Source organism: Chrysemys picta, chromosome 24 (assembly GCF_011386835.1).
Source record: "Chrysemys picta bellii isolate R12L10 chromosome 24, ASM1138683v2, whole genome shotgun sequence".
NCBI classification, from domain to species: domain Eukaryota; kingdom Metazoa; phylum Chordata; order Testudines; family Emydidae; genus Chrysemys; species Chrysemys picta.
Window position 1 is genome coordinate 1,140,070 of NC_088814.1, and position 20,849 is coordinate 1,160,918.

Consider the following 20,849-nt stretch of genomic DNA (forward strand, 5'->3'; position numbering starts at 1 on the left):
ATCTTGACTCCGGAACCTTCCCCGGTACATCTCAGGAGTCAGCCCAAACTCACGTAGCAGGGCCTTTTTGAATAGTTCGTAGTCCCCTTTCTCTGCCTCTCCCAGTTGGCGGTACAATGCCACGGATTTGGGGTCCAGTAAGGGGGTAAGGACCCGGAGTCTGTCCGCGGGATCAACCCGGTGCAGCTCGCAGGCCGTCTCAAAGGCCTCCAGGAAGTCATCCATGTCCTCCCCCTCCTTGTATGGGGCCATGATGCACTTATCAAAGCTCCGTGCAGTCCTGGGTCCCCCCTCACTCACCGCAGCCGGGGGTTCGCTGCCCCTCAGTCTCGCCAGTTCCAGTTCATGCTGACGCTGTCTCTCATTCTCTTCCCGTTCACGCTGATGCTGTCTCTCTTTCTCCTCCCGTTCATGCTGACGCTGTCTCTCTTCACGCTGATGCTGTCTCTCTTCATGCTGTCTCTGTTGTTCACGATCCTCCAGCTCCCTCAGTTTTAGCTCTTTCTCCCATTCCAGCCAATTCCGCTCCCCGGATGCCGAACGTCGCCGGGAGGCTCCTCTGCTGGCCGGCGGGCTTCGCCGGGGGGACCCCCTGCTGGCCGGGGGGATCACGGCGCCTTCGGTATTTGCTGGGCTCCTCCCCACCCTTCCCCTAGGCATAGGAAGGAGGGGTCTCGGGAAGCCCTCAGCAGCCGGCTGACCACTCCCAGCTGGGACAGACACTGGTGCCTGCGCTGCATTTGCCAGGCTGCTTCCCTGAGACACAGGGATCAGTTCATTCGCGCGATCTTCCGCCTCCAGCTGGGCGATGAGCTGTTCTTTGGTGAGCCTCCCAATGCGCAGCCGCCTCTGCTTGCACAGCTCCACCAGGTCGCTCTTAAGCCGCTTGGCATACATCTTCCTGCTGGCCACTCACCGGCCTGTGTGCTCACAGCTCCCCACAGTTTGCAGGGGGCCCCCTAGTGTGCCAGCCCTTCTCGAGGTCACCACCTCTCTGCCAGGGTCGAGCTGCAGACTCCTCCGCCCCTGGGACCACTCGCTGTGATCCCACGGGGGACCCTGTTACTGCAAAAGTCCTTCTCGCTGGTCACACACTCCCAGGGGTAATAACCGTCTCTCTCCCACTCTTCAGCAGGCCTGGTCCCCGTCAATCCCCCTTCGTTTTACTGCTCCCCAGTCACTTACTGCAGGAAGCGCCGTCCACGGGGTGCAGTAGATCCCACCGCTGCCACCAGTTGTCACGGAGTATTGGGGAACTCAGGGCCCTGCACCCCCGGCTTCCTGCGATTCACCATGACTCTCAGCCAGCCAGTAAAGCAGAAGGTTTATTTGGATGACAGGAACACAGTCCAAGACAGGTCTTGCAGGCACAGACAACAGGGCCCCCCTCAGTTAGGTCCAGCTTGGGGTCCCAGGGCATCCCAGCCCCCCCCTTTGGGGGGTCAGAGCCATCTCTGCCTCCCAGCCATCTCTCCAGCCTCCTTCCAGCCTGCTTCCAGCACTCTGCCTTTAGCGACCCCTCCCACAGCCTTTGTTCAGTTTCCCGGGCCCCGGAGTCATCTGACCTCCAACCCCCTCCTGGGTTCTCATGTTACAAGCTCAGGTATGTTCCCTTGGGCCGGCTCCCATCCCCCGATGCAGACCATCCTAGTCACACTCCCCTGTCAGCATTCACACACCCCAGCAAGAACAGTCCCAGTTCGTCACAGGGCTGAAGAGACCCTTGCACACAGCTGGGGGGGAGTGGGTGGCTGTGAATTCTCACCCTCTGCTCTGCACGGCTCGTAGGGAGGGGGGAGCATGTCCCCTTCCCCCCCAGGGGCACCTGTCTCTCAGCGGGGGCGGGCGGAAGGACTCCTGCTGGCTGGGGGTGGGGGGGGTTTGCTATGGCAGGGTGAGCTGCCCAGGGGGGTCCCAGCGCTGGAAGCCAAAGGCCCTACCCAGGGGCCAAGCTCGCCTCCTGCATCAACCTGCGCGAGCCCCCTGCCCGGAGACCCCGAAAACTCAGACGCTCTTTGCTTGGACGGGGGGGGGATAAATCCCAGACACAAGTGCCCGGATTGTCCCGCGGGGAGCGCGCTGGGGGTGGGGGCACCGTGCCCGGCAGGCGCAGGGCGCGGCAGCTCCGCGCTGCTCCGGGGCAGCCCCCCACCCCCCCGGCGCGGCACATGATGCAAGCGGCCGCGGCGGCGGGCGGGGCTCCTCGGGCACCTGCCGAGCCATTGGCCGGGTCCCATGACGCGCCTGCCCCCGCCCCGCCCGGGGGCGGAGGAACCGGCCGGGTCCCCCCAGCCGGAGCCGGGGGAGCGGCCCGCGAGAGGCCGAGGGCGCCCGGGCGGATCAGGGCTTCGCAGCGCGCAGGGCTCCCCGGCCCGACGGGCGCGCAGCGGCAGCGCCCGCCCTGCCCTGCCCGGAGCGGCTGGTGCCCGGGCGGGGGGATGCCGTTCCCGGGCGGGCTCTGGTGGCTGGTGTGCTGCAGACAGGGCTTCACCCTGCTCCGGCGGGACTATGGCGAGCCGGACAAGGAGCCGGACGGGGAGGCCGAGGAGGAATCGTCCTTCGAGCTGCGGAGCAAAGGGGCCCAGGTGGGTGCCCAGCGCGCTGCGCCCCCGGGGCTGGACGCGGCTGCTCCGGGCGCTTTCCGGGGCCAGGCCCGGTTCCCCGGCCCCGCGGGGTGCGCTCCTGCGGCCCCGCACGCTGGGGCCAGGACGTGGGAAGGTCCCGGGGCCAGGCCCCTTCCCGCTGCCCCGCCGTCCGTGCGCGCTGCTGGCTCCCTCCCTAGGGACGTGTCTCGGGCCGGGGCGCGGCGGGAAGTCCCGGGATAGGTCCCGAGCTGCGCTCAGCCCCAGAGAGGGGCCCGGCCAGCCGCAGCGGGGCCTGGGGTCCCTGTGCCCTGCAGGGAGATGCAGCCCCGGGTCCTTGCCGTGTGCGGGGACCCCCAGCCCCGGCTCATGGAATCCAGGCACCCCCCGTCCATGGAGCCCGGGGGCAGGTTGAGCGGCGCCCTCAGCCTGACAACTCTTTGGGGAAGGGGTGGCACAGACCCTGGGGCACCCCACTCTCAGCACCCCTAAGGCAGGGAGCTGGCATCAAACTGTATATCAGGAGAGTTGGGCATCCGTTGGGTCCTAGCTTCCTTGGGCGCCTGCCACCCCGATAGCGTGGCTCGTGCCAGCCCTGTTGAGGGATCCTGCTGGGGGTGCATTGGGGCTCAGGGGTCTCCCCAAGGCTCTGTTATGCCCGTCCCATCAGGGGTGGCCTGAAGGGTCATGGGCCCTTCTGGCAGGTGGAGCTGAACTTACAGTCCCTTCATCCTGGCTGCAGGGACCCTTCTCCAGTCGCAGGGAAAGGCTGGAGTTGTCCCATTGCCCTGGGTTGGGCCTGCAGCGCTGTGTGGCAGTGCCCGCGGGCAGATCGGTCCGGCTCTGAGCTCACTGCTGGGAGTTTGATTTGCCCCCAGCCCTTTCCTATCAGCCTGCACTGGAGTCCCCTCTTCACACCTTCCCAGGCAGGCAGCGCCATCCCCACCTGGCTCCGCGGAGCCGACGTGCTGAGGCATGCACCCCTGAGCTGGCTGCAGGCTGTCAGCAAATGTTGCTGAACTTCTCCCGGCGGTTTGAGGGGCTGGCTGGGCCCTGGGGGCCCTGGCTCGATTTCCTGGCTCAGCCCCAGCTCCCAGTGCCACCCTGGATCCGTAGCTCCTGGCCAGATTTCCACAGGCTCAGCGCCAGCAGATGGGGCCGGGTTTACAGCCTCCTGAAAACTGTGCCCATCTTTCTGGGCCTTGGTTCCTGTGCCTGCCTTGTTCCCGCAGACAGCTCTTTGGGGGCAGGGCCTGTGTCTCGCTGTGTCTGTGCAGAACTTGGCTCTGACGTGGGGGTGCTGGTAGCGTGACTGGATCCTGCCCCTCCCCCCCGTCTCAGGGGGGTCTGTGCAGAGCCTGGCATGACAAGGCCGGGGTCTGTCTGGGGCCTGCTGTTGCTCACTGGTCGTTTCCCTTCCAAGGGCCTAAAAGGGGAGAAGTCCCAGGCCTGTTTCCTTTGGGGAGGGACCTCGTCCCAGGCTTTCTGGAAGTCAATGTCTGCTGTCCACTGGTGCGCCCTTGGCCGTGAGTTAGCCAACCCCCTTGGGGAATTCTCACAAACTGTGGAGATAAAGAGGCTGTGTGCAGGGCGGTTGTTATGCCCACCTAAGACCATGCTGCCCTCCTGGGATGGTGTGTGCAGAAGGGGCACGGGATCCTGTCTAACTTGCTCTCGCTCTTGTGGTTGGTGCACAGGGTGTGTGTGTGCATCCGTCCCGGGACCTGGCCCAGCCCAGCAAGGTGATCTCAGCGGAGACGCGTGTGGTGCTGCCGATGGGGAGGGGAGCCCTGTGCTGCCACCACTCGTCTGGGGCTCCCCAGAGACCTGGCTCATCCTGGGCCTTAAATAGAGGATTCTGGGCTGTCGAAAGGGGCCAGAATCCTTCACGTAACCCCAGAGCAAACCGTGTCTCCCCCTGCTAGCTGCCAGCGCCCCAGTCCACACCAGGCAGCTGCCCCCAGCCAGGGGAGGGGGCGATGGAGGGAACTGGGGCCAGCCCTGGAGGACAGAGAGGGCTGGGTTCTGTGTTCCAACCCTGCGCTGGGCCAAGGCCCCCCGACTGCTGCTCACTGGCTAAGGAGCCTGGGGTCTGTTCTGGGTGCAGGGGGAGTAGGAGCTGCTGCTTCCCTCCTGGAAGGACCCAGGTGATCCTGCCCCTTTAATGCCACTTGGTGCTGTAATTCAGAGCATGTGAGAGCTGCCGCGGGGGCCCCGGTGCCAGGCCCCTGGGGGCCAAACGCGTGAACTAGGAGCTAATCCTGGACCCAGCGATGCTGGGGAGTGAGCGGCCCCACGTCACCCGTCTGATCACCCCAGGCGGTCTCCTCTCAGCGCACAGGCTCAGATCTCTGGAGTTCTATCTGCCCAACGGAGGAAGGGGGGGCGGAGGGGAAGGAGGGGTGTCCCTGCTGCCCCAGGGCTGCTGCTGGGAGGTGCTGGTGGATGGAGCCAAGTGCCCCTGCAAATTCCTGGCTAACCAGAATGACCAGGGGGCGGAGCTGTGCATGTGCATGTGAGGTGGGGTGTGGGGGGGCGCTGGGGGTATGAGCGGGCCTGGGATGGGGAGGGGCTCTGGGTGTGTGAGTGGGCCCCGGGGGGGGGGCGTGGGGCGTGTGAGTGGGCCCCGGGGGGGGGGGCGTGGGGCGTGTGAGTGGGCCCCGGGGGGGGGGGCGTGGGACGTGTGAGTGGGCCCCGGGGGGGGGGGCGTGGGACGTGTGAGCGGGCCCCGGGGGGGGGGCGTGGGGCGTGTGAGCGGGCCCCGGGGGGGGGGCGTGGGGCGTGTGAGCGGGCCCCGGGGGGGGGGCGTGGGGCGTGTGAGCGGGCCCCGGGGGGGCGTGGGGCGAGTGAGCGGGCCCAGGGGGGGCGTGGGGCGTGTGAGCGGGCCCCGGGGCGACGCTGGGCGTGTGAGCGGGCCCCGGGGGGGCGTGGGGCGTGTGAGCGGGCCCAGGAGGGAGCGGTGTGTCAGTTGCTGGCCATGTGAGTCGAAGACGTAGCTGGAGCTGGCCCAGACTAGGCAGGCCTGGCACGGGCAGCTTCCTACACTGCAGCCTCCAGGCAGTGCCCCTGGGTTCGGTGTCACGGCTGCAGGGGGCTGAGGCGTGGGGAGGGCCCTGCGTCTGGGCAGTGATCAGGGGCATCCCCCATCTGGAGCAATGGCTGCCCTGGGTGCCTGGAGCCGGTGGGTGGGGGCAGGGATTGGGTAGCTCTGTCCCTCTTGGCCCAGACGTGGTGTGCCCAGCGGCTCGAGGGTGCTGGGGGTCCCGGGTACTGAACCAGGGTCCCCCCATTCCCCAGCCTGTCCTGGGGTCTGAGCCCTGGTGCTGACCTGTCTCCCCCAGCGGGGTTCTGGCTGGGGAAGCACGGGCTGAGAGTCCCCGCGTGTCAGCGGGGAGGCTGCCAGCAGGGCCCTCACCAGGGCGCTGCCGCGGGAGGCTCGGGATCCATCAGACGCCGGGGCCCAGAGTGGATGAGCTGAGGCCTTGGCTCTGACAGACAAGGCAGAGCCTGAGGGAGAGAGGAGCTCCCTGCAGAGCTGCCCACCCCGCTCCGGGGCAGGGAGCAGCAGGGCTGGGGTGCCGAATCCCAGGGCAGAGGCCCATGGTTGTGCAGCAGAGAGACCGGCCAGGCCTGTGAAATGCCAGCAGCGACCAAACGGCTTTGCAGGGTCCCCGTGGCTTTACGGTGCCCTTGGGCTGCCCCAGGGCTTTTCGTGGAGCTGCCAGCTCCGGAGGGTGCCCAGGCTACGGGGTGGCTGTTCCTCGTTGCCAGCAGAGCACGGCAGAGTGAGGCTCAGTACCAGTGCGGGCGTGGCGGGGCCGACCCAGGGGTGCGCGGAGACAGGTCATACTGTAGTGCAGGGTCTAGCGGTGCCTGCGGCTGCTTCCTCCCAGCCTGGGGAAACTGCTGCTTTGTGCCCTGTGTGGAGGAGGCTGATAACACTGGGGACTCCCTGCTGTTTGATAAGGAGATTTCGTGCTTCCCCTTCCCCAAGGCCTGTGCAAAGGGGAGCCGGCTCAGGGGCCGAGAGCGCTGGTGACTGCTCTGCCTCCGCGGTCTGGGCTGAGCAGCGCTGGGCCCTGCCCCCCCCCGTGCGGTCTGTGGTGAAGACGTTATCAAACCACGACGGGTCACGTGCTGCCTGGGGCGTGGCTGCTCGTGCTGCCCTGTGAGGCCCCCGCGAGCACCTGTCTGCACAGGCCGCGTTCCCGGCCAAGGCACAGGGCTGATACGTGTGGGGCTGTTGCCTGGCACACGGGGCTGGGGAGCTGCGGTCCCAGGCGCCGTGCGGTGCAGCTGGAGAGGGAGCAAAGGAAACTGGTGCCCCTCTGTTATACACACCTGGGCACCTGTCACCGTTCGGCTCCCCAGGACTTGCCATCAGTATGGGCCATGGTACCCCTCGTCGCCCCGGGGGCAGAGCCCGGGGGCAGCTGCCCAGATGTGGCTTGTGGGGAGCCCTTGGGGTGGTTTAGAGGGAGCTGTCTCTTTAAGGGGGGGCTGTGGGTTTGTAGGGGCCCTTTCTCTGGGGCTGATGAGCGTTTGCCCTGCTGGGGAGGCAGGCGGCAGAGCCGAAGGAGTGACTCCTGCCTGCCCTTGGGGTCTAGGTCTGGGCAGCAGCCTCGCCAAGCACCCCACGGACCAGCCCCAGCTGTGCTGCCCCCCCCTCGCCCCCCATCGTGGGAGCCGCCGCCCCAGCCCTGCACGCTGGGGCCTGGCTCCTGCCTGTTATTTATATCGCTGGGAAAGAGCCCGCGGCTCCCCCGCAGCTGGGAGGCAGCCAAGGCCCCGCGGCTCGGCCGAGGATCTTCCGGGAAGCTGTTCGGGGAGTGGGGAAAATCCTCCCCTGCTCCGTGGCTGGGCGCAAGGGGGCCCCAGCCAGACCCCCCCCCCCCAGTGCTGCGGGGACTGAACCGAGCCAGGCCGTCAGTGCAGGGGCTCCGGTGATATTGGTAACAGGTGCTGCTAATGCCACAGGTCAGCCGAGCGCCCGGCCCCCAGGGCCGCTTCTCAGTACCTGCTGGAGCTCCCCTCCCCCTCGCCTCTCCCCGGCTCTGTTTTTAGCTGCAGCCTCCCTTCCTTTGCATCCAGTCGCTAGCGTGCCCCCCCACCCCCAAACTGTGAATGGCCCATCAACTCCTCCCTTGCAGACAGGGCAGGGGGCTTCCTTGGGGGGGGTTGTTCTTACTCTGTCTACATCTGCCAGTGCCCCTCCCTCCCAACCTGCAGCCCCCTGGTGCCCCAGCCCTGGGCTCCCCACCCTAGCTCTGACTGGACTGGTGCCCCTCATTCACAGCCCCCTGCTAGCCCAGCCCTGGGTTTCCCCCCAGCTCTGCCAGTGCCCCCCACTCCTGGCCCACAGCCCCCTGCTAGCCCAGCCCTGGGCTTCCCCCCGAGCTCTGCCAGTGCCCCCCACTCCTGGTCTACAGCCCCCTGCTAGCCCAGCCCTGGGCTTCCCCCCCAGCTCTGCCAGTGCCCCCCACTCCTGGCCCACAGCCCCCTGCTAGCCCAGCCCTGGGCTTCCGCCCCAGCTCTGCCAGTGCCCCCCACTCCTGGCCCACAGGCCATTGGTATCTGAGCCCTGGCCTTCCCCCTACATTCCTCCAGCTCTTCCGGTGCCCCTCAGTCCTGACTTGCGGCCCCCTGCTTTCCCTGCCCTGCTCTCCCTCTCCACTTTGGAACAGTGGGACTTTCTAGTCTGGGGGGTGCCCCCCACCTGAGCTCTGTTGATGCCCCTTGGTGCTGCCTGCAGCAGTCTGGGGTGTCACAGGCCCAGAGCAGGGAGGGCTGGGGCGTCGGTAAAGCCAAGCGCTGTCCGGCTGCTGGGCTGGGGACTCTGCCGGTGGCTCCCCTTGAGGCAGGTGGGAAGTCGGTGGCCCCAGTGACAATGGGACTTGGTGCCGTGACTTGTGCAATGCTGCACGGGACAGAGCCTGGCGGGGTTGGCTGAGGATACGGGGCCAGCTCACCTGGCCACAGCCCCCGAGCCCGGCCGGGGTGGGGCCCCAGGCCTGGCCGGGGGTGGGGGTAGGGATGGACTGGCTTTGTGGCTCACTCACCTCCTTCTTTCATGTGGAAGTGGCTTGGGGTGGGGGCGGGGTAGGTGGGGTTTGCACGCCTGGCTGGGGATCTGGGATTCTAACGGTGCCTCTGTCTTTACTCCCCAGGGGCCGCTGCAGCTGAGCCTGACCCAGCCCGTCCGCACCAGCAGCGGCTCCGAACGGTGAGTGACCTGGGCCAGCTTGGCTCCTGCTCCCCTGGCATGGCCTGGCAGTGTCAGGAAACCTGGCGTGGGGCCCAGGTTAAACGCGGCCAGGAACGGCCGCTGGTTTGGCCCCTTGGCTCGCGTGCTCCTTGAGCACTGGGCCCTGCTCCTGCTGCCTGGCCCAGCCGATAACCAGCTGCCATGTGCCTAGCCCCTGGCATGGTGCCCCCTTCCCCAAGAGCCTCGCAGCCAGGACGGGGGGCTGGTGGTGCAGGGCCCCTGCTGGGCCCCCTGCCCTCTTTGCTAATAGGAGGCTGAGGCCCTGCTCCTTGCCCGTGGCCCTGCCCTCTAGTGATGACATACCTAGCCCATGTCTGCCATCCCCTCTGGGCCCCTCTCCCCGAGGTGGAGCTGGCTCGCTGTGGGACTCGGCCCTGACCCCATGTGCCCCCATCCCGGGCAGATCTCCTGGCCTGTGTCCACTCCCAGATGGTCTGAGCTCCCCCCAGGCTCTGCCCCTGCTGAGCCGGCGCGGGGGTCACAGGGCACCCGGTGGGTACTGGCTTTGCCGGAAGGGGAGGCTATCGCGGGGCGGTGCCCAGGCACCAGCCCATCGGCGCTTGGCTCCGCGGGCGGCCCAGGCTCTCTGCAGCGGATCCCGCTGCCTGGCCCTCCCAGAAGTGACTCACGGCTCATCTGTTGCCCACCTGGGCCTTGGTCATGTGTGGGATGGGGGAGGGGAGCAGCTCCTTAGCCAGATGGCAGGCTGGGGATGGGGCAGGGCCTCGCTGGCTCCCTGGGCCTGGGTCATGGCCCTCAGCCCTGCTCCTTGCCTGGCCCTGGCCTTTATCATCTGCTCAGACAGCAAGGGCAGGTCTCCGCCACTGTGCCCCCTACCCCACGTGTGGGGGGAGGAGAGACAGCATAGTTTAGTGGATAGAGCAGTGGGTTGGGAGCCAGGACTCCTGGGTTCTTTCCCCGGTTCTGGGATGGGAGTGGGGTCGTGTGAGTTAGAGCAAGGGAGCTGGGAGCCAGGACTCCTGGGTTCTTTCCCCGGCTCTGGGATGGGAGTGGGGTCGTGTGAGTTAGAGCAAGGGAGCTGGGAGCCAGGACTCCTGGGTTCTTTCCCCGGCTCTGGGATGGGAGTGGGGTTGTGTGAGTTAGAGCAAGGGAGCTGGGAGCCAGGACTCCTGGGTTCTCTCCCCGGCTCTGGGATGGGAGTGGGGTCATGTGTGTGTGTTTGGGGATGGGGGAGGCTGAGAATCAGATCTGACTCTTGGGGCAACCTTGGGCATGTTACCGCCCTTCTCTGCCTCAGTTTCTCCCCTGCGGTGCGGAGATCCGAGTGGCTGCCCCAGGAGCTGTTGGGATGCTCGAAGCCTGTAACAATGCCTGGTTGCTGGGAGGGAGCCGCCCCGGGTCTGCACCCAGGGGGGCTGCAGGCAGGGCCCTTGGAATCGCAATGGGCTGAGCAGAGCCAGGAACTAGGATGCTGCTGCTGGGGTCTGGAGGGCTGTGTCAGGGCCCCGTGGTGGGAGGGGGGCGGAGGGCTGTGTCAGGGCCCTGTGGGGGTGGAGGGCTGTGTCAGGGCCCCGCGGTGGGAGGGGGGGGTCTGGTTTGGGTCGGGGGTGTGTGTCTGGTTTGGGCGGCAGGGTCAGGGCCCCGTGGGGGTGGGGGGAGGAGGGCTGTGTCAGGGCCCCGCGGTGGGAGGGGGGGGTCTGGTTTGGGCAGCAGGGTCAGGGCCCCGTGGGGGTGGGGGGTGGAGGGTTGTGTCAGGGCCCTGTGGTGGTGGGGGGGGTCTGGTTTGGGCGGCAGGGTCAGGACCCCGTGGGGGTGGGGGGTGGAGGGCTGTGTCAGGGCCCCGTGGTGGGAGGGGGGTGTCTGGTTTGGGTCGGGGGGGTGTGTCTGGTTTGGGCGGCAGGGTCAGGGCCCCGTGGGGGTGGGGGGAGGAGGGCTGTGTCAGGGCCCCGCAGTGGGAGGGGGGGGCCTGGTTTGGGCGGCAGGGTCAGGGCCCCGTGGGGGTGGGGGGCGGAGGGTTGTGTCAGGGCCGTGTGGTGGGGGGGGGGTCTGGTTTGGGCGGCAGGGTCAGGGCCCTGCAGTGCCGGCGATGCTGCCCGCTCAGCCGCTGCCACCAGCATTTTTCTGGTGGTTCATTTTCCAAATTCCTTGGCAGGCCGTGAGTGCGAGCAGGTTATTTTTAGCCGGGGTTATCTGCATCCGACGGCTAGGCTGCTTTCCCACCAGGCGGGGGGGGGGGGGGGGGTGTCATTCCCCTCTGGATTGGACTGGGTCACCCCACACCCCCGCACCGCTGCGTGTGAGCCATGTACAGTCACTGGGGGGGGGGTCATCGGGGGCTGAGGGCCCCTCTTCTAGTCTTGGCCGAGGCCAGGTGCTTGGGGCTAGACCCCCCGGGGTGGGGCTGGCTTTACAGTGGTTTGTTAGGAGGGCTGGGATGACATGAGGCATGAATCCCCCTCCCCTGCCAGGGCTCCTCCCAGACTCCTTGGTGGGACCTTGGGAGCTGGGGCATCGGCAGGGTCTCCCAGCGTGCCCATTGGGCTGCACTGGGGGTGCCACCTGTCTCCACTCAGGCCAAGGCAGGCGGGCTGCTGCCCCCTCTGGGGCCGGCGCTGCCCCCTGAGCCCCCTTTCTCTGTGCCCCTGGCTGCAGCCCCAGCCTGGCCGTGAGCCTCAGGGGCTGAGGGGTGCTGCTGCCACGTGGCCTGTGCCAGCCTGGTACCCCCAGGCAAGGAGCTGAGCCTTGGCTGTGCCAAGCAGGGTGCGCGGGTCCCTGAGGGGACTGGCTGGTCCTGGGGCCCCTCACTCACCTCCTGTCTTGGTCCCAGGTCTCTGCCGGCCTCGGAGGAGATGCGCAGCCTCATCACGGAGAAGGGGCCAGGGCCGGGGCCGGTGGAGGAGGATCCTGATGCCATTGTGAAAGGTGGGTGAGGGGCTGGGGGACCCCAAGGGGAAGACGGACGCTTGGGCAGTTCCCTGCTTCCCGTGGTTGGTCCCTGCGGATGGGGAGGGCTCCATGCTGGCCCAGACCCTGAGCCAGCCCCACGGGGATTTGAACCTGGGGCTCCAAGGAGCCTGGGGTCTTGAACCTCAGACACTCCCACTGGCTCCCATTGCTCTGGGCTGAGGCTGCAGGCACTGGCGGGGGCCGTGGAGGCCCTGAAGGCCCCAGCTTGGCCATGTCATGGCCAGGACCGGCTGGTTTCCTGTGGTTGCATAAGGCGCTGGCCAGACGTGAGCGGCGGCTCCCCGGCCCCCCGAGCTGTAATGTGGGGGGGCCACAGCCAGGCCGGCTCTGCCTGCAGCCCTGCCCCTCAGCTGCCAAGGGGGCTCTGTAACCATGCGGGGGTCCCTCAGGGGCTGGACTGCGCTGCAGGCACGTGGAGGGTGGATCCTGGCTGCCCACTGCCCCTCAGGTCAGCTCAGTCCCTTCCCCCGCACCCTCTCCCGGAGAGGCCCCTGTGTGGCGGGGGTCCGAGGGACTGCAAACAGCCAGAACTGCCCTGGTGCGGGGGGACCGGCCGGTGGGGAGCCGGGGCGGTGCTGGGCCCTGGGGGAACTCACCCCATTCTCTGTCCCCCCAGGCTGGCTGCAGAGGGAGGCGCGGGGGGGCGTGAAGGGCCCGTGGATCCGGCCCCGGAAATACTGGTTTGTGCTGACCCAGGACTCCCTGGATTACTACAGCGGCAGCGAGGTGGGAGCCAGGCGCCTGGGCACCCTGGTGCTCACCAGCCTCTGCTCCGTGCAGTGGCCCGACAAGCAGACCTACAAGGAGACCGGTATGGGTCCCGGCCCCCGGCCAGTGGCGCGGACGCCAGGGAGGGGTTGGGGGCAGGGTTCATCCTTAACAGAGGCCCGGAGGGCGTCCGTCTGGGACACAGACCTCACCGGCGTCCCCATGCAGAGCTGCTGGGAAAGGGCGTGTCTAGCTCGGCGTTCAGCGCTTCCCCCCGGGTTGCTTGTGGCTCCCTGGCGGGGGCAGCTCTGGTTGCTAGCCCCCGCCCCTGGGTCCAGCTGCGGGTGGCAAGGCCTGGGCCCAGCCGCTGGTGCAGGGGGCCAGGTCTGAAGGGCCCATCCTGCTGTCTGGAGCTGGCTTCTGGCTGGGGGGAAGCAGGAGGGGGCTTGGGGCGCGGGGCTGGTGGCCTGCGGCCTGCGTGAGCGCTCTGCCCTTCGCAGGCTACTGGAGCGTGACGGTGTTTGGCCGGAAACACTGCTACCGCCTGTACAGCGAGCACCTGAACGAGGCCGTGCACTGGGTGTGTGCCGTGCAGAAGGTGATTCACAGCAAGGCCCCCGTGCAGACGCCCACGCAGCTGCTCATGCACGACATCGAGGTGAGGCCAGGAGGGGGGCGTGTTGGGCCGGCCCATGGCTCCCCCAGGACCCTCCTCTCCCCTTGCCACAGCCCTGGCTGGCTCCCAGCCCTCGGGTGGGGAAGCTGCTGCCGGACGATCACTGGCTCCCCGTGACCCCCCCCCCCCAACCATGGCCTGCAGCACACGCTGCCTGGGTGCAGAGCAGAGCCCCCCGGGACTGGAACCCAGAGCCCCAGCCCCTGCCTTTGCTGCGCCCGTCTGTGCCCCGCCACCTGCCCTGCAGCCCCGGCTGCACCTTTGTCTCCCCAGGAGAACCGTGGGAGCCCGGAGATCCTGGAGCAGATCTATCGCTGCAACCCGGTCCTGCGCTACACCAGCAGCCCGCTCTATGCGCCCCTGCTGCCCTTCCCGTACGGCAGCTCCGACCAAAGCGGTGAGTGGGCGGGGGCCAGCTCTGCGGCTCCCTGGGAGTGGGGCCAGGGCTGGATGTGGTGCCCGGGCTCCGTGGACGGGGGGAGTGCCACCCCGTGAATGGGGGGCTCAGGGAGTGGGGGGCGCCGTGGAAGAGCCTCCCCCTTGTGGGCCCAGCAGACGTGGCTGCTAGGTGTCTCCGGGCTCTCGGCTGGGCTGCTGCCCAGGCCCCTGTGTGTCTGTCTCATGATTCTCACGTGGCGGCTCTCACGGAAGGTGCTGCCTGGGCCCTGCGCCCAGCATGGGGGCAGGGCCCAGCCAATGCTGCCCTGGGCTCCCTCTGTCCCTGGGGCTGGGCACAGCGCTCCTGCAGGGCAGGAAGAGGCTGGTTGCTGCCAGGAGCCGAGCTGGGCTCTGACCCATCCACCAGCCCGGCTCTGAGCTGCCGGGGGAGCAGGCCCAGCGTCTGTGCCCCTCTGGGTCGCCATGGTGACACTTGTGCCTGGTAGGGTTTGGGTGGGTGTTTGGTGATGGGCGGGGGGGCTCCATTGTGCCAGGTGCCCCCCCCAGAGCTCAGTCAGGGCCGAGCTGAGCCGTAGTGAGATCCAGGGACTGGCCCCCGGGAACTGGGACCCAACCCTGACCTGCCTGGTTCCTGCCCTGTTAACCGAGCCGTCCGCCTCCAGCCCCCAGCCCCCACGGCTACATGACCCTGCGTGACGAGGCCGTGAAGCTCTTCAACTCCCTGCAGCAGCTGGAGTCGGAGCGAGACCCGGTGCCCCTGATCCAGGGCGTCCTGCAGACCTGCCTGGATCTACAGCCCCTGGTTGACGAGATCTACTGCCAGCTGGTCAAGCAGACCACGGAGCCGCCGGCGCCCGGGGGGCCTGGCAACCTGCGCTACTGGCAACTGCTCACCTGCATGAGCTGCACCTTCCTGCCCTCCCCGCCTGTCCTGCGCTACCTGCGCTTCCACCTGGGCAGGCAAGTGCAGGGGGGTGGGGTGTGCACCCCAGGGGAGAACGCTGCTGGTGCGGGGCCTGGGGACCCAGAGGAGGGGGGCGTGCTGGGCCCTGGGGGAGGGGTGGCAGGGTGCACTGGGCCCTGGGGATCTGGGGGCGGGGGGTGAGGCAGTGCATGTGTCTCCAGGCCGTGTACTGGAGGGGTGAACGGCCTTGCTCTGCAGAGCCCTTGCCCCATGGGGAGCTTGGAACGAGGCCTGGAGCAGAGGGGTACGTGCCCCCTCCACTGGGGGTCTGGCTGCCCTCCTTCCCTACGTCTGTGTCTGAGCCCTCGGGCCCAGTGTGATCTTGTGACAATGAGTGCCGTGGGCTAACGGTGCTAGGCGCCATGTCTGCCTTCCCAGTCCTGTCAGCAGAGAGCAAATCTGGCTGCTGAAATAGTCCGTGAGCTCCCAGCCAGGCCGCGGGGTGACGGGGACTGTAGTGTGGGTGGGATCCGGGCACCCTGGTCCTGGGGATGGAGCAGCCGCGAGGGCTGCGTGCCAGGCGTCCTTGGTGCAGAGTGAGGGGCAAGGTCCTGGCTCCAGGCCGCCTGTGTTACACCCCCTGTGACAGGGCGTGATGGCGGCCGGACCCCAGAGGCTGGGTTCTGGGCAGCGTGGTTGGTGCTGCTCATTCCCTGATCTTCTCCCACAGGACGGAGCGCGAGTTCCCCGGCTCGGAGATGGCGGAGTACGGGCGCTTCATCGCGGCGGCCCTGGACAAGACCCAGGTGCGGGAGTGCGTCCCCTCGCTGGACGAGATCGTGGTACTGATCCAGCGGCAGGACATGCTCTGCACTGTGCACTGCCCTGGTACCTCCGCCTGCACCGTGGCCATCAGCTCCCACACCACGGCCGAGGAGGTGAGCAGGGAGTGGGGCAGGGGACGGGCTGTGGGGGGCCCAGCATGGAGGGGCGGCTCCCGACCACAGTGCCCAGGCTGGGGCACCAGGGTTGAGCCGTGAGGGGGCAGGTTTCTGCAGAGTGGAGGGAGCGGGTGACCTTGGGACGCCGGGCCCTGTGTGGGGCTCAGGGCTGCGGAAAGCAGACCCCAGCTCTGGTGCCCTGGGGCGTGTGGAAGGCGGGTGGGAGCCGCTGGGGGAATGTCTGGGATTCCCCGCCGTGACCTGTCTGTGTCCCTTTGCAGCCCTGAGCGCCGTGGCCCGGGGCGTGCAGTCACCCCTTGGTTGCCTTTGTCTCGCCCCAGGTGGCCCGAGAGCTGGTGGCTCGGCTGGGCTTGTCTCAGAGCCCCAACGTCTTTGCACTCTACGAGCAGAGTCGGCACCACGAGCGGCCCGTGGGCAGGGCCACGCTGGTGGCCGACGTCCTCACCAGGTTTGAAAAGTAAATGTCCCCTTGTGCAGCTGTCTTAGGGGGGCCTGGGGGCTGGGAGGGAAAAGGGGTGGAGGGGGTTTGGGGGAACCAGGGGGAGGGGAGCTTGGGGGGATCCAGGGGGAGAGAGGAAGGGGGGCTGGGAGACAGGAGCCCTGAGCTGGGGGGATCCAGGGGGAGGGGGGGCAGAGTGGGGCTGGGGGGAGAGAGGGAGGGGGGCTGGGAGACAGGAGCCCTGAGCTGGGGGGAGCCAGGGGAGGGGAAGGTAAGCGTGCCCAATGGGGAGGGAGGAACCAGTGTGTGGGGGGGGCAATGTCAGTTGCCTGGGCCCCATGACGATAGCACAGTTCTGCCTGGGCCCGGGTGGTTCGTTTGCCCCAGGAGGAGCCTGGGGGGCTGCATGCGTCTGTGGGTCCTGGTGCTAACGGGCGCTGTCTGTCCCTTCGGCCTCGCCCAGCCTGGCAGGGGAGGAGACGACGCAGGACTCGACCTGGAGACTCTGCTTCAAGCACTACGGCTTCCTGGACACGGAGAACGTGCCCCGGGACAGCGTGGAGTTCGCCCTCCTCTTCGAGCAGGTAGGAGCCGGGCCCCAGCCTGGGCTGAGCAGGGCGGCGGCTCGTGACGGGGCCCCCAGGGTGCCAGGAGAGTGGGGCAGTGCTGCGCTCTGAGCTCCTGCCACTGCATTGCCCTGGGGGCATCAGCCCCGCGTCCTGGCCCAGGACCCCCCGTGCTTCCCGACCCAGCAGCTGCTGCAGCCCACCCCAGGGGGTTGAAGGGGTTAATGCATGTGGGGTATGGGGGGCAGGCTACTCACCTGTCTCTCCCCCACAACCCCCCAGGGCTGCTCCCCAGCTGAATCCCTCCCTAGCCCTTGTTCCCTGCTGGAGCTGCTCCCTGGCTGACCCCCCCCCCCCACTGCAGGCGCACGAGATGGTGATCCGGGGCTACGTGCCCACGTCGGAGGACACGCTGCAGTCCCTGGCCGCCCTGCGCCTGCAGAGCCTCAACAGTGACTTCTCCACGCACGCCCCCGTGCCCCGCCCGGAGGAGCTCTTCCCCGTCCACGCGCTGCACTCCCGCCTCCGGGCCTCCTGCCAGGGCCTGCCCAGGTGCCCCGGCGCCCGCCTGCGCGCGGGGCTGCTGGCCGGCGCCCTGCCCTGGGGCCACTCGCTGGCCAAGCAGCGGGCGGAACAGGACCAGAAGCTGCGGGGCCGCCTGCGCGAGGAGGGCGCCAGCGTGATGGCTGCCATTGTGGACAGGTGGAAGCTGCTGCAGGGCATGGGCCGGGCCGAGGCCATGGCCGCCTACCTGGCGCTGGTGCGGGAGTGGCCGGGATTCGGCTCCACCCTCTTTGACGTCGACTTCCACACGGTGAGCCCCTTCCCTGGGCTGGGCTCCCTGGAGCAGGGTTGTGTGTGTCCCCCCCCGGGGCCCTGTACCCTCTGCAGAGCAGCACCGGAGCACAGCACACGCTTTCTGTAGGACCTACAGAAACAGGAGCCCCTCTGCTTGAGGGGCAGCCATTTTACATCCGCTCTCCTGGGGTTTTGCATGGGGGGTGGGTCACAGCCAGGAGATGAGCATTTTCTCGGGGCGCAGCCCTGGCAGCCACCCCACCGGAGACTGAGCCCCACCCGGGCTGGGGGCAGCTGCAGCGTCTTTCCTCTCTCTCTCCACCCCCCCCCATTACCCTGAACTTCTCCGGGGGCATTGAGCAGCCTGACTGGGGTCGGGGGATGGAGCTGGGGGGTGATGGGGCCGGTGGGGCCTGGGGTCCGTGGGGCTGTCCCTGACTCTCCATCTCTCTGCAGAGCCCGGAGGGCAGCTGTCCCCAGCGCCTGTGGCTGGGCGTCGGGGCCAAGGCCGTGTCTCTGTACAAGCCCGGGGAGGCCGAGCCCTTCGACAGCTTCTGCTACGGCCGCATCTCGTCCTTCGGGGTGTCTGACAGCAGCACCTTCCACCTCTCCGTGGGGGACAGGGACCTGCTCTTCGAGTGCTCCCGGGTAAGGCCCCGCACTCCCGCCCCTCCCCACGCAGACGGAGCGAGGTCTCCCTGCAGCACAGGCTGGGTACCCCCCGCAGGAGCCCAGCGCTGGGGGCCTGGACTGTGCAGTGACACCAGGGAGCTGGGGCCAGGGGCTGAGCCCAGGCTCCAGGGCACCTCGAGTGCCCCTGACTGGCCTTTGCTCCCCTCCAGGTGGATGAGATCGCCCAGCTCCTGCACACGTACCTCACCAGCCTGGGCACCGGGCAGACGCCCCCGCGGGAGGAGCTGGCCGACGGCTGCCGCCCTGGGGACTCACTGGACTCGGGCCTTCCTCCCCCGCAGCAGAGACTGTGCCCAGCAGGCGCGCCCTGGCGGGGCCAGCCCAGCGCAGGCTCCTTCCCCATCTAGCTTGCTGGCCCCGTGTGCCAGCCCAGGTGACGTGCCCTTTGGTGGGCCACTCCTGCACCAGCAGTGGCCCTGGTGTGTACAGGGGGCCGGGGCCGCCTGCCAGCACTGTGAGAATCCTGGGGATCCGGGACATCGGCTGCTGGGGTCTGGTTTGGGCCCCGGGGTCAGAGCCCTGGAACTACATGGTCCGGAGGAGTTGGACATCCAGTGTGGCGTCTATAGCCCCTGGCTCTGAGCAGGGGTGGAGGGCGGGGGGCGGGCAGAGACTCGCTCCCCCCACTCAGCTGTTGGGTTGCTAGTTTATTTCCTTAATTTATTTGTAGACATGCCAGCTCCCTGCACTCTCCCTGGCACCCCCAGCTGGGTGCTGCGGGTGCCCAGCCTGGCGGGGACGTGCCAGACGCTGCTTGGCACCTTATTCCTGGCTCTGCCTTGGGGCGCTGGTGTTGGTGCCTTGCCGGCTCGGGGGGACGTTGCCGTGACACGACTGGTTTGTTGTGCCCGTCCCTGCCCGGGCTGGGGATTCGCCCTTGCAAGTCCTGCTTGGCTGGTGGGAAAGGTGGGGGTGCCCGCTGGGATCGCCCATGCAGCCCCTGGGTTCTGGTGATGACCTGGGCACCAGCACAGGTGGGCCAGGTTGTGCAGCTGCTTGGGGGCCCTGAGGCTGGCCAGTTGCTGCGGGGGTGGGGTTGGCAGTCTGTTTGCTAGGACCATGGGTGGGAGGTGCAGAGGCTTTGGTGACTTCTCCCAGCACTTGAAGGGTTAAGGGGCCTCTCTCAGGGCTGCCTGCCTGGGGCCGAGCTCCCTGTGGGCAGGTGCTGGGTGGCGTTCGCAGGTGCCTTCACGCTGCTCTGTGCCCTGGCACCGGGCCCCCCACAGAGCAGATCCCTGCCCTGGGCCCACTGGTAACTTGCAGCGAGTTTCCCCAGGGCTCCAGAGCGCTGGCAGCGGCAGTATCCTGCCTTCCACCCCCATCCGTCTGTCTGTCCTGTGCACCAAGCACCTTCCCCCTCTCTGCCCCAGAAAGCTGCAGGCGGCCTCTGAGTGGCGGCTTGTTCCCGCGTGGGCCTGTCTCTGTGCTGTGGTGTGCTGGCCAGGCTGCCCTAGAGATGCACTAGCTCCATGTTGGGGGGGCCCTTCATGGGAGCGGGGGCTCAGGCCTCTCTCTGTCTTGCCTCTGTAAAGTTCCTGTTCTTGTTTTTGTAATAAACACCCAAGGAAAGTGCAGAGCCTGTTCTGTTCTGACACGCCGCAGCCCTGGGGCGGGGCTCCCTTGGGGCAAGGGAGGGATGGCAGCCTGGCATCTCTGCTGAACTGCCACTTGTGGCCAGAATCGGGGCCTGCTTTAGTGACCTCCCGTCTCTGTCCCTGTGATGAAAACGGGGCCAGAGCGTAACCAGCGCAGTAGCTCCTGCCTGAGTCTGCAGAGAGCCTGTGCCATTCTCACTGAGGGGGAATTGCCCTGGGCTTCCCAGGCAGCTGGCGACCTCAAGAGCCTAAAACCTTAACTGTCCCATGTAGCACCCTGGGTGCTCCCCGTGGCCAGCCGGGACAAGGGGCAGGATCTGCTGGAAGCATCTCCCCAGGGGGCCATGCGGGGGTAGCCCAGCTGGGCTGTTGTTTGCCCCCCCATTGGTGAAGGAGTCCTGCCCCCCGTGGGAGGGACAGGCCTGGGGGTGCAGGCTGGGGGTGGGTGGGGGGTGCATTGCCCTCTCGGCCACCACGCTCAGTACTGGGGGTGGGGCCCTGGATCAGCCTGCAGCGGAGTTAAGCTGCCCACTCACCCTGAGACTTCCTGAGGAAATTGGTGCCTTGTCTTAGGTCCTCCTGGGGGAGGAGGAGATGCAATTCCGCGCAGGCTGCATGCCCCTAAGGCCCCGGCCTGGCAGAGCCTGGGTTAACGCAAGGGCCAATGGCCATGTCACTGGCAGATTGGGCTGGTCCCTTCCCCCAGCCAGAGACCCCTGGCATGGAGGCAGAGTGCCAGGGCTGCTGGGGACTGGCACCCAGCCTTGCTTTGCTCTGACCTTTGGCATTTAATCAACGCTGCAGCCACCTCCCCCAGCCTCAGTTCCAGCTTCACCAGGCGCCTGCCCAGGGAGCGGGGGGAGGAGGCAGCCCCCAGCTTCCGCCTGTGCCCAGCAGGGCGTGGGAGCCGGGCTGGGCACATGGCAGGGGAGTATTTTTAGCTCCCGTCTCTGTGCTGCTGGACCAGAGGAAAAGGCTAATTCTCACCTGGGCTGGAGCCAGTGCCCCCCCGGCCTGGCTCAGCTGCTCGCTCTCATGGGGGGGGCTGGGCTGTGGGGTGAACCAAGCCCCTCCCTTTAACTGCAGCTAAATCCAGCCCTTGCTGTGGTGCCCTGGGACTCTCTTCCTCAGCCTGGCAGGGAGGGGGCTAGTGTCCAACGGGCCCCAGGCAAAGCCCTACTCCAGGCTGAGCTAGGAGTCAAGGCCATGGGCTAGGAGGGTGGAGCCAGGCCTGGCAGGGGCCCTGGGGAGGAGGGGTGGCAGAATCACCCCCCCAACAGGGGAGTGCACTGCTCTGGGGGAGGGGAATGCGGGCTGGGGCTGAGCCATGGCAT

At 67.7% G+C, this 20,849-nt stretch overlaps 1 protein-coding gene across 2 annotated transcripts; it reads left to right on the forward strand.

The window, feature by feature from the left end:
• Positions 1–2,216: 2,216 nt before the first annotated feature.
• Positions 2,217–19,494, forward strand: PLEKHH3 (pleckstrin homology, MyTH4 and FERM domain containing H3). Of its 2 annotated transcripts, none has more exons than XM_024111379.3 (13): positions 2,217–2,585; positions 8,750–8,805; positions 11,636–11,730; positions 12,392–12,586; positions 12,984–13,141; positions 13,433–13,556; positions 14,221–14,518; positions 15,193–15,400; positions 15,745–15,872; positions 16,327–16,447; positions 16,794–17,243; positions 17,684–17,875; positions 18,070–19,494. In XM_024111379.3, exons 1-13 carry the CDS (start codon positions 2,439–2,441, stop codon positions 18,265–18,267), a joined length of 2,370 nt encoding a protein of 789 aa, XP_023967147.2. In that variant the 5' UTR covers positions 2,217–2,438; the 3' UTR covers positions 18,268–19,494. The 2 variants fall into 2 exon arrangements, with proteins under 2 accessions (XP_023967147.2, XP_005310127.2); XM_005310070.4 differs by having other exon boundaries at positions 2,219–2,585; positions 15,745–15,881.
• Positions 19,495–20,849: the final 1,355 nt, after the last annotated feature.